We start from the raw sequence: 12,690 nt of genomic DNA on the forward strand, positions 1-12,690 counted from the left end.
GCAACAAGCAGGAGAGTAAATCTTTATGAGTAACCTGCTGGCGATCAGCGATAGGTCTGCATGCTTCTAGAACGAATCTAGATTCCGATCTCCCGGTATTTTGCACAAATTCATCAGCATAAATTCTACCTGCTCACACTTGTCTCATCTGATCTTACATGTAGATGTGACGTGTAGATGTGACACGGAATGTGGTGTGTGGAGAAGCTGGGAAGTGATACCAGGAGACTGCTGGATGAGATCTTTCATCTACTAATAAAGAATGTAACATGCTGACACCTCTACCCCGGTGTACTTTGTGATCCTTTGATGTTACAGATTCTTTGCTAGTTTGCTGCTGCCAGCACGTTAGACAGTACTTGCTGCAGCAATTTCATAACTTAATTTGATGACATGGACAGTCTCTCATCTACTTAAACTAGACGTGATGATTTCATAGAAAGGTCCTCGAGTTTTTAAATATTTGCCCAATTTGAATTTTCTCTTCTGATGTACTGCATTGGTTAAAGTTTATTAGGTGGGGATATAACATGAAACTAGTAATATTCAGATTATTCATTCAGATAAAACGAGGGCTGGACACTTATGAGTTATGCTATGGTGCAAACATGAAAATGGATGTCTTCATTTGGAATCGCTACAGATAAACTGTAAACGTCCATTGGATTTCCCCGTTGCATAGTCAGTTGTCTTTGTATTGCAACTGAAAGCAGATGTGAACCACTGACAACTTCAATCAACTTGCCTTGTGTGGACCACGCTAAGAAGTAAAGATACTCGAAAAGAAGCCTTGCACAGCAATGTATTGATCTGCATTAAATGAAATTAGAAACACAATATAAAAAACTTCAAGGTTACCTGCTGCTTTCTCTCTTTATTTTCATTTTCTTTGTTGTTCCTTAATGCTCCACTAGACATTTCTATTATCTGTTGTTCCTCCGACTGGTTGCACTCCAAAACCCGATCAGAAATAACATTTTCCACTTCATTAGGTGTATCCTCTTTTTCAGTAAAGGAGCCATTGGATTTTTCATCTGTTTGGAGACAGTCCTGTGTATCTTCAGGTGTTATTTCAGAGTAAAACTTTCCAGACAGTAGAGAATGCACTTTTGCTAATGGAAACTCATGAAGCATGCCAAGGAACGATTTTGGAAAGCCAAAACAATCTGTGGCTGCTCTACCAGGCTCACCACCCTGATACATTTGAATAACTGACCCAAAACCTGAAAGATTTAAACAAAAAAAAAAGGACATTACTGGCTTTATTGCATGGGTTTTAAGCAATTCTCAATAATTAATAATTAATCACAATAATTATTCAAAGATAAATGCTTGTCTCATTTTGGAATAAATCTTGATCTTCTCCTGTATTGGTCAATTCGAAAATGTAAGTTACATTTACTATAGTCAGCATCAGATTACTTGGAAATACTATTGATATCTGCAAAAATACACACATCTGGTACAGAAAAATTAATTCATTTTAACAGGTACAACAAGTTAATTCCTAACAGACTGTGCAGGAGGTTGTGTTACATTACAACAAATGTCTTTACCACGCAATGCCTTCACCACAAAATGGTAAGTATATAGCGGGTAAATGAGACAAATATATATGCGTGCGCATCTAAAAAAAAAATTATATTAGACCTGTCAGCCCTTTGGCAGTTCCCTCCTCATTTTATTATTTTTTTTGTTTTGTCCCTTCCCCTTCTCATTCTTTTTTTCTGTCTACTACCAACTTTTTGGGGTGTTGATGTAGAGGTTCTGGGCGCCTCATCCTCACTACCTGAGGGAGAGGCGCAAGGTGCTCCACTGAGGAAACTAGATAAGGGAGGTTGGATTCACAAAATGGTGGTTCCAACTGTCACCTCAGCACCTGGACCATGACTGCCATGAGAGGTTCCGGAACCTTCTGGGCCCCTCTGGCAAGTTAGGCCCAAGGTGATAAATAGAGGTGACAGGAGGGCGGCCATTTTAGAATAGAGCTGGGCGGCTAGTTAGTCAGGAGTAAGGCACTTGAGTGGGGAGGTGGTTGCGCTGGACAGGGAGTGACAGGTCCCGGGGTCTGCACGGTTTTCCTTGTCCATGACATCACCCCCAACCTTGTGACCGGTCCCTGAGCGCCGCCAGTGACTGTTGAGACATTCGTATCTTTAGAGGTCTCCATGAGGAGTGTACCCCTGACCTCTTAGCTCTGGGAGAGGGCCATTGCCAGGGGCTATCGACTTACAACTCCGCTGTCGCCTGGGATTGCCACCTTCGCAGACACAGGGGAAAGAGGTGTGTGTCCATGCCCCGAGAGTCCCGTCAGCTTCAGCCACGGTGCTGTGAGAGGACCGGCACCATTTTACTTCAACCTCCCCTCCCTCCACGAGTTCTGCCTTCGAACCCTGGCCGCCACCCTTTGGCCAGGTCAAGAAGTTACCTGCTGATCTTCAGCCGTAGTTGCCGTCAGTGAGTGGCCTGAGGAGAGGGGTCGGTCCCGGGCGTGTGGCAGGCGAGAGAGAGAGAGCGACGCAACTGTAGTGCTGAAGAAACCCATAGTCAGGAAGTGCAAGCGGAGCGGCCGTGAAGCTGCTGCCCGAGTCACCTGAGAAGGGCCGGGAGCGCCGCCCCCTGGTTGTACGAGAGCTGAGGCCGCGCCCACACCAGACGCGCTGTTCCGGGTTTGGAGCAGCAGGAGCAGTGGGCCGGCCGACAACGTAGCCTTCCAGTCAGGTGACCGGTGAGGAGGAGGTTCTGCCTCTGAGGAGGGGGAGTGCCCTCCGTCGACGAAGGAAGAAGTTTCCCCGTCAGTAAGGGGGGAACCTCTTGGTGGCCCCGAGGAAGTGAATTATCCTTTCTTTTGCTGTGTGAGGATTTCCCCGTGATACCCCCTCCCGGCTCCGTGTGAGGATTTCCCCGTGATACACCCTTCCGGCTCCGTGACAAGAGCGAAGGAACACGTCTCGCAACATCGCGAGCTCCAGGAGGAGGACATCTGGTGGACAGTAAGCGGGGTTTTGCAGCGCGGGAGAAGGGAGTGAGAACTGAGCGCTGGGGAACTTGTTGTCAAGGCTTGAAGTCCATCAGAGCTTGTTGCATTTACTGGTAGCATAGCGACACCATGTGCGTGACCAGAGTGAAGTGAAAAGGGAGGCTCATGTCTGTTGTGGGTGGTGGTAGGTCAAGCTCCAGTATCTAAGCGCTGAGATTTAAAGTGTCACGGGGGTGGAGTAGATTCAGTGATCAAACACTCCAACAGTTACCTGGATGGAGGTAACCCCTTGAATGCCAACAGTACTTCCCATGTCCCGATAAGTTGTATATGTCAGGAGCAGAGGGGAATGACAATCTAAGGGCCAGGAAACCGGATACCCAGGGCAGCCAGTTAACAGACGAACCCTCTTTAGACTAGGGGTTACCCTAGGTTGTGGGATCGGGGAGTGTTTTACAGAGCGCAGTCTGCAAGGGGTTAGACGTCCCACCAGAGTCCAGGTGCCATGTGGAACCCACATAGAGAGTGTTAGAGAGGTGCTAAGCTAGAAGTAATATTCCAGGTCTGATGTTGTTCAAGTAATACCCGGAAACGCTATTCTGAAATGTAACAGTGTGTTAATTCTAAAACGTTTGATGAAAAGTTTATCTTGAACTGTAATGTCAGGTTTTGCCTCAAGATAAGGGGGAATGTTCATCTGGAAATGTAATGAAATGTTTCAGGTTGTAGTGTGAAATTGAATACCCGAGTTTAATAAGAAAGAAAAGAGATAAAGTCTTATAGTAAACTTTACATTTAATCGGTGTAGTGTCCTTTTTGAGTGGTGTTGCGCTAGATTGTGAGCTGGGTAGGATGCAAGCACGAGATACCATGTTGAGATGAAAGCCTGTTGACCTGAGCCAAGCTACCCCTAGGACATAGGTCCAACAAGTTGGTGTTCAGCGGTGGGATCCTGAATCTGTGCTTGCATCCGCTCATTAGCAGTTTGGCGAGCGCCACAACCTACACTTGATTGTTTTTACTGGAGTTTTCTCCAGATTGCCTCCCTAATTGGAATTTTGTTTTTAAAATTGTCCTGTCCTATGGTGCATTTCCTCTTAAAGGAAAATTCTCCTGTTGTAAACTTTTGTTCTGCAGGGTTGGGTCCCACCTGGTAGGATGGAGTTTGAGTTGGGTAGGCTGGAAGAATATACGGTAACTCAACTAAAAGAATTCTGCCAGGAGAGGGAGGTGTTTTTCAAGCAAGGGGCCAAGAAAACAGAACTCCAAACTAGCCTGAGAGCCTGGGTCATGGCCCACCCTAGCGGGAAACGGGAGGAGGGACCAGAACTGGACATCACAGAGGAACCAGAATTACTTCTCCCCCCTGGGAGTAGACACATGGGTGCAGGGCCTAGTGCCCCTTCAAGAGCGGGTAGTAGCGCTTCGGGGGGAAGCCCGTCATCCGCTGATTTAGCTGACAGGAGGGAGGAGAGGCAGTTTAAAATGGAACTGGCCCGTTTGGAGAAAGAGAGGGAGGAGAGGAGATTCCTCCATGAGCTCCATTTAAAGGAATTGGAACTCAAAGCCCTACAGTTGGGAACCCCTAGCAGTCCCGTTGGTGGCAGCGTACCTAGAGAAATCCCCAGGGAACCCAGGCCCTACCTGCCAAAAGATGTAGTCGCCATCTATGGTGTCGGGGATGACATCGTTAAATGGCTGGCTGCCTATGAGGTCTCCTTAAGAGCCCATGGGGTCCCCGAAGCTCAGTGGGGGGGGTGGTCTATATAGGTATATGCCTCCGGTGGGGAGGGATGCCTTGTTAGCTTTGGAACCGCAAGATCAGACCAATTACCCCATCATGAAGGTCGCCCTAGTTAGGAAATTTGGGTTGACCCCTGAAAAATTCAGGCAGAGGTTTCGGGGCAGTCAAAAGTTGGCCACCCAGAATTGGGCAGACGTCTTGGACTACGCCAAGAAGGCCTTAGAGGGCTGGGTGCAAGGCAGTGAGGTAAAGGACTACGAGGGATTGTATAATCTGATTTTAAAGGAGCACCTCCTCGAGAAAAGTTTTCCGGAGCTGCGTCAACACCTGGTGGACAGCAAGCTTACTAATCCTAGGAAGCTTGCAGAGGAGGCGGATATCTGGGCAAGTACCCAGGTATCCTCAAAAGGGACTGGAGGGAATTTCCAAGGGGCTGGTCAGGGCACCCCCCAGAAGAAAGAGGGGGGGAGACAAAAAGAAGGAGTTCTCCAAAGGCCCCCAAAAGAGTTCACAAGGGAAGGGAGTAGGATTCCCTCCTAAGGTTGGCCCCCACAAACCCCCTTATCCTGACCGTGGTCAGCAGCCTAGGGTTGTCCGATGTTATGAGTGTGGTGAGGTTGGGCACTATAAGGGGGATGCCAAGTGTCCCAAGAGACCACACCCTCCCATAGGAGGAAAGACCCCTGGGGTGGCGAGTGTAGTGCTTGGGGTGGAGTTGCCACTAGATAAGGGAGGTGAGTGGGCAGGGTTAACCTTAGTGTCCTTAGGGGATTGTGAGATGGTTCCTAAGACCCAGGTGCCCTCGAATACTACTAAGTACAGGCAATGGGTCACCATCAATGCCCAGAGGGTGGAGGCTCTGAGGGACACAGGAGCCAGCATGACTATGGTAAGGAGTCAGCTGGTGTCCCCAGAGCGGGTGGTCCCCAATGTAGTCCACCCGGTTGTGATGGCTGACAACCGAGAGGGTCACTATCCGGTGGCCCAGATTCCCTTTGAGTGGGGAGGGGTTGCGAGTCCTCTACGAGTTGCGATAAGCCCTGCCATGCCGGTCGACTGCCTGTTGGGAAATGACCTTGAACACTCGGCGTGGAAGGAGGTCGAGTTCAGGGCCCACATGGAAATGTTGGGGACCCCTGAGTGGACGTGTGCCAACACCCGGTCCGTGACTGCCCGAAGAGGGAGTTCACAGAGGTTGGAGCCTGGGACAAAGGCCCAACCAGCTGCCGGAAAGGGTAAACGGGGACGGGGGAAGCCTGCCCCGGCATCGGAACCTCCGAAGGCGGATGGGGCGACTGGAGTGGCCCCGAAGTCTACGGAGGGGGATGTAACTTCCCTGGAGGGCTTACCTACCCCTGCAGACTGGCAGGTGGAGGGAGGACCTACTAGGGAGGAGTTTTGTCGGGCCCAAAAGGAGTGCCCTACCCTTAAGGGGTTACGGCGGCAGGCCGAAGCCCAGGCAGCGGGTAACGATTCGGGGAACTTCCACATATACTGGGAAGATGGACTCCTTTATAGCGAACCCAAGGCTCCGGTGCATGGCTCATCCCGGGCCTTGGTGGTTCCCCAGCGTTACCGAGCCTTCCTATTGGGATTGGCTCACGAAATACCCTTGGCAGGACACTTGGGACAAGACAAGACCTTTGCTCGACTTGTCCCTCATTTCTACTGGCCTCAGATGAGGATTACGTCCGATACTTTTTGTAGGACGTGTGTAACCTGCCAAGCTAGTGGGAAAACAGGGGTGAAGCTGAAGGCTCCCCTGGAACCACTGCCTGTCGTTGGCACCCCCTTTGAAAGGGTGGGCATCGACATTTTTGGGCCATTGGATCCACCAACGTCTGCCGGTCACAGGTTTATCCTGGTTCAGGTGGATCATGCCACTCGATACCCAGAGGCTATCCCTCTGAGGACCATTACTGCACCTGCAGTGGCACGGGCTCTTATGGGAATTTTCACCCGGATGGGATTCCCCAAGGAAGTTGTGTCGGACAGAGGTACTAACTTCATGTCGGCATATATGCGGGCTATGTGGAAAGAGTGTGGAGTCACTTACCGGTTTTCCACCCCTTATCACCCCCAGACCAATGGTCTGGTGGAAAGGTTTAACAAAACCTTAAAGGGCATGATCAGGAGTCTGCTTGAGAGCCTGCGGAGGAAATGGGACGTCCTCCTACCTTGTTTGCTGTTCTCTTACCGGGAGGTACCACAGAAGGGAGTGGGCTTCAGCCCCTTTGAGCTGTTGTATGGACACCCTGTGCGCGGACCTCTCAGCCTGGTGAAGGATGGATGGGAAAAGACTCCCCGAAAACTTCCTCCAGATGTGGTGAGCTACATGCTGGCCTTTCGTAGCCAAATGGCTAGATTGTGGAAGCAAGCTTCTGAAAACCTAGAAGCCAGCCAGACGGTCATGAAGGAATGGTATGACCGAAATGCTCACCCGGTGGAGCTGGAGCCTGGCCAGAAGGTGTGGGTGATGGAACCTGGAGAGCTTAGTGCCCTCCAGGATCGTTGGTCAGGCCCCTTTGAGGTGGTTGAGAAGAAGGGCAAAGTCACCTATGTGGTAGATCTTAAGACCCCCAGGCAGCCCCATCGGGTGCTCCATGTCAACCGCCTCAAGCCTCACCAAGAGAGACCCGAGGTCACTTTAATGATGGTAACTGATGGGTCAGAGGAAGAGGAAAGTGAACCTCTTCCTGATCTTTTTGCGTCCCAAGAGAAGGATGGGTCGGTGGAGGGAGTAATCCTCTCACCATCCCTAACTCCTGAACAACGGAAGGACTGCCGCCAGGTTCTGGAGCAGTTTGCTTCCTTGTTCTCGCTTATCCCGGGAAGGACTCATCTGTGTACCCATGATGTGGACACAGGGGACAGCCCACCTGTGAAGTCCAAGTCCTACCGACTGTCGGATAAGGTGAAGGCTAGCATCCATGGAGAAGTTACCAAGATGCTAGAGCTAGGAGTGATTGAGCCTTCAAGTAGTCCCTGGTCCAGTCCGGTGGTACTGGTACCCAAAGCTGTCCCGCCGGGCACTACCCCAGAACTCCGGTTCTGTGTGGATTACAGGGGACTGAATTCTGTGACAAAGACAGATGCTCATCCCATCCGGAGGGCGGATGAGCTCATTGACCGGTTGGGAGCTGCCCATTATCTCAGTACCTTTGACCTTACATCCGGGTACTGGCAGATTTCCCTGACAGATGGAGCCAAGGAAAGGTCAGCCTTCTCCACACCCGAGGGTCACTACCAGTTCTGTGTGATGCCCTTTGGGCTCAAGAACGCCCCTGCCGGGGGAGGAGCCTAGAGCGCAACCAAGATGGCCGCGTAGGCTTGTGGCTCCCGAGGGCCTCCGCAACCTCCCACGTCTATCCTGTCATAATCCTGATTTTTTCGACGGGCTTTTGTTTATGATCTTGCGCTAAGGTGCCACTCGTTTTCCGAATCGAAATTGGACTCCGGGAACGGGTTTTTTGGCGATCTGAAGTTTGCGGCCTTCTCCGGCCTTGGTCCCGGACTCGGGTTGGTGAGGTGCCCGGCTGCGAAGTGAACAACAGCGGCATGCCAGGCTGGGCCTGCCCCGGACACCGCACTTTCACTTTCGAGTAGGTCTACTGACACTGATGGAGACATTGGGAGAGCTGCGCCGAGTACGGAGTGCAAAGCCTAGTCTTGCCCTGTAAACGGGCCTACTTCAGCTAGCGGCCCGGATCTCCTATCCTTCCTCCGGGTGCTGGAGGGTGCTGACCTTGCTGATCGCCGACGATGACGACAAGAGTGGATGGCGACAAACTGAAACCCAAATCTACCCGGAGGGGAGCCTATTCCCAGGCCAACAATATGGACCGCTATGCGCAGCCAAAGGGATCCCCTAGTGGATCACGTAAATCGCCTGAGCCGCCCAAGGAGGCCTCGGGCGCATCACCCGAATTGACTCTGCTGGATGTCATGGGGGCCATTGAGGAGATGAAGGTGACTGTGAACCAACAACTGGATACTCTGGCCAACAAATTGGACTCGGTGCTGATTGATGTCACCTTGGTCAGAGCGGACCTGTCGAAAACCAATGACCGGGTCGACTCGTTGGCCCAAGCGTCGTCGAGCCTAACGGTAGATGTGGCCGCTTTGCAGACGACGGTGCGGAGGTTACAGCTCACTAGTGACCTGACTGAGCGTCGCCTCGAGGACTCTGAAGGCAGGGCCAGGCGGAACAACGTCCGCATTATCGGCGTGCCCGAATGATCGGAGGAGTCTGCTGTGGATCTCTTTGTGGAGGATCTAGTGGTGACTCATCTAGCACCCAAAGGGCTGAGCAAGTTCCTTGCTGTTGAACGGGCCCACAGAGTTCCAGGGGGTGCGCCTAAGGTGGGGGGCCCCCCCGCGGCCGATCATTGCCCGACTTTTTAATTTTCGGGATAGAGACGCTATCCTGCAGGCATCGAGGGTGGCTGGGCCATTACGATTTGAGAACTCTAATGTTAGCTTTTACCCAGACTTTACGCAAGCGGTTCAAAAGCAACGGATGGGTTTCTCGGCCATCAAGCGGCGCTTGAGAGACATGGACTTCAAGTATGCGATGCTATTCCCGGCTAGGCTGCGGGTCGAGCTAGATGGTCGCTCACACTTCTTCGACCGGCCGGAGGCGGTGGGAGAGTGGCTGGATGCCCTGCCCAAGAGTCGGGAGCCGGAGGGTCGGATGACGGAGAGCGGAGAGGGTCTGACGGAGTAGGAATGGAACAGTGATTTTGGCGCTGGACTGCACTGGTAACGTTTTGCACCTGTGGCTGCACTGGACTCCAAACACCACGGGGCAAAGTGTCACAAACTGGAGGTTGCGGGGGGCTTGCTGGGGCCCTTTCCTCCTTCTGGGGGTTCTTTTTTGTCCTTTCTGTAGTGAATTTTATACTGGGGCGACAGGCACACTGCAGGTTGGGGGGGGCTGTTCAGGCTCACGCAGGGGTGCAGGGAGGGGGGAGTTTTGTTGGGGTCGATGGGGTGGGGTTGGGGGTTGTTTGTTTCACAAGGCGGGGTAATATTTCATGTTGTGCTACTATGATTGTGCTCCCCGGGAGAGGGATGTTTTGTGTTGGGAGGGATGGGGGGTAGGGGGCTGAAACTTCTTTCCTGGAATGTGAATGGGCTGGGGGACAGGATAAAGCGGGGGGTAGTCCTGCAGTTCTTGAAACGTATTTCGCCTGACATTGTGTTCCTGCAGGAAACGCACCTCATAGGGAACTCTTTCCATGCCATGAACAGACAAGGGTATCGCCTTCTGGCCCATTCTGGTTTCACCTCTGGCTCGAGGGGAGTGGGCATTTTAGTTAGGACCTCTCTCCCGTTGGTGGTGGATGAGGTGCTCCACGACGACAGAGGGCGCTACACTGCGCTGGTGGGGAGGTGGGAGGGTAGGTTGATTACGCTGGTCACGGTCTATGTGCCGCCGGGCCTGCAGACGGCCACCTATGCCGATTTGGGATGCCTGCTGCTTGGGCTTCCGGGGTGGGGGGGGGGTGTTGGTCCTGGGGGTGGACTTTAACGCTGTGGTTTCCGGAGTTGAGGATCGATACCCCCCTAGGGACCTCCCTCGGGCCCAGAACTGGCTGGGGGGCTTTCTGGATACCCTGGGACTGATAGATTGCTGGCGGTTGAAACACCCTGGACAGGCGCAGTATACCTTCCATTCCGGGGCCCATGGTAGTCTTTCGAGGCTGGACTATATGCTAGTGCCTGCGGCCCAAGCTGGGATGATCAGGGAGGTGCGACATTTGGCACGCGGTATATCAGATCACTCCCCCCCTCTTGTTACACCTAGATATCCCCCTGGGGGCGGAGGGGAGGGTGGCGCCGATCAACCCCTGGTACCTACGCAACCCCATGATTCGTGCAGACCTGGTTAAGTCTCTGGAACACTACTTTAATGACAACGTGGGGTTGGTGTCTTCCGCCATCTCCCTTTGGGAGGCCTTTAAGACGGTGCTCCGGGGCCAGGCCCTATCTCTCATTTCCTACACCAAAAAATGCGCTGCGCAGGAGGTTGTTCGGCTAGAAGATGAGATCACTGAGTTGGAGAGTGATTTGGAGCAAGGTGTTACGGATGATAGATTGCATGTGTTGGAGCTTAAGCAGGCCGACTATAAGGCGCTGGTTACTGAATCTGCTAGGAGTATGAGCAGGGAGCAACAGGGGCGTTTGTATGATATGGGTGATAAGGCCGGGAAGTTGATTGCTTGGTTGGATAAGAAGGAGAGAGCGAGTCGAGTGGTACCGGAGGTTGAGAGGGTTGACGGTGTGTGTGTGACGGGCCCCGGTGATATAGTGGATTGCTTCGCGGAGTATTTTCACGGGGTCTACTCTCCGGTCTCAGAGCGCTCGGAGGAAGACTCTCGACTGCTGCTTCGAGATATTACTCTGCCTTCCCTATCTGATGAGGATAAAGTATTGATGGATGCGGCCCTGTCGCCAGATGAGATTGCTTTGGCCATTCGCTCTATTGCCTCGGGCAAGGCCATGGGTCCTAACGGACTTCCCATCGAATTATACAAGTTGCGCCCAGATGTGATTGCGCCTTATCTCCGAGACATGTTCCTTGAGGCTAAGGCGGCGGGCTCCCTCCCCCCTGACCAACGTCTTGCTACTATTGTGGTTATCCATAAGGAGGGGAAGCCGCGGGATCGGTGTCCTTCTTACAGGCCCATCTCCTTGTTAAACGCGGAGCCCAAAATCCTCGCCAAGGTACTGGCCAATCGTCTGATCCGGGTTGTGGGCGACCTGATTCATCAGGATCAATCCGGCTTTATACCCCATTGCAATACCGCTTTGAACCTGCGGCGACTGCATGGCGTCCTTGCTCGCGCTCCATTCATTCGTGAGCCGGCCATTTTGGCGTCCTTGGACGCTACCATGGCGTTTGATACCTTGGAATGGCCGTACATCTGGGCAGCATTGGCGAAGTTTGGTTTTGGCCCGGGTTTTATCGCTTGGGTGAAATTGCTTTATGACAATCCACTGGCACAGGTGGTGGTCAACGGACGTGTGTCGGCTCCCTTTGTTTTGGGTAGGGGCACCCGACAGGGATGTCCACTGTCGCCTCTTCTTTTTGCGCTTTGTCTGCAGCCCCTTGCCGAGTGGTTGCGGTGGGAACCCTCGATGCGTGGCCTTAGATGTACGCCGGAATACGAGGATCGGGTCTCCCTATACGCGGACGATATCCTTTTGTATCTTGCATCACCGCGCAAATCGCTCATTGTGTTGGTGGATGTTTTGAGCTCCTTTGGTCGCAATTCCGGATTGGTCATCAACTGGGCTAAGTCCTGTGTATACGTTCTTTCCGGGGAGGCCCCCCCCCCCTTCCGCGGGGGTGCCCTATCCAGATTGCGCCGTCGGGATTTACGTATTTGGGAATTTTTATAACACTGGACCCGGTGGCCCGCTACGAACGGAATCTTCTCCCCCCCTTCAGCGCCTAAGGGCGGATGTGGCGGGTTGGCGGCGGTTGCCGCTCTCGCCACTTGGCCGGGCAGCACTGTTCAAAATGATGTCGCTGCCACGCTTTTTGTACGCCCTGCAGAACACCATGGACGTAGTGCCGGCCCGTTATTTTCGGGAGGTGGAGTGTCTCCAGCGTCGATTGTTTTGGGATGGGCGGCCGCGGATTGCTCTTGCCAAACTAACTCTACCGTGGTATGATGGGGGGTCGCCCTCCCTGACATTAAGCGATACTACTGGGCCTCCCAGTTGGCTGCCGTCAATCACGGGATGTATGGCCCTGCTTTGAACCCGGCTTTTGAGATGGACAAATTGCTATTGCCGGGCGGAGACTATAATCGAGCGCTATACTCGGGGTCCCTTGATGCGCGGTTGACAGGCCCGACGCGGGTCGCGGTACAGGTGTGGCATGCAGCAAACGCGGCGATGGGGTGGAGGGATCGTTTGACTCGGGCTACGCCATTGTATGCGTCCCAGCGTTTGG

At 52.8% G+C, this 12,690-nt stretch overlaps 1 protein-coding gene across 2 annotated transcripts in view; it reads right to left on the reverse strand.

The window, feature by feature from the left end:
* TRMT6 (tRNA methyltransferase 6 non-catalytic subunit) overlaps nucleotides 1-12,690 on the reverse strand; it is a 206,652-nt gene that overhangs the window by 120,308 nt on the left and 73,654 nt on the right. For both annotated transcript variants that reach the window (XM_085612633.1, XM_085612634.1), the window contains exon 7: nucleotides 859-1,223. In XM_085612633.1, the coding sequence (XP_085468759.1) occupies nucleotides 859-1,223 (365 nt within the window). The remainder of the gene's footprint in view (nucleotides 1-858; nucleotides 1,224-12,690) is intronic.

Source organism: Triturus cristatus, chromosome 6 (genome assembly GCF_964204655.1).
Source record: "Triturus cristatus chromosome 6, aTriCri1.1, whole genome shotgun sequence".
In the NCBI taxonomy this organism is placed as follows: Eukaryota; Metazoa; Chordata; class Amphibia; order Caudata; family Salamandridae; genus Triturus; species Triturus cristatus.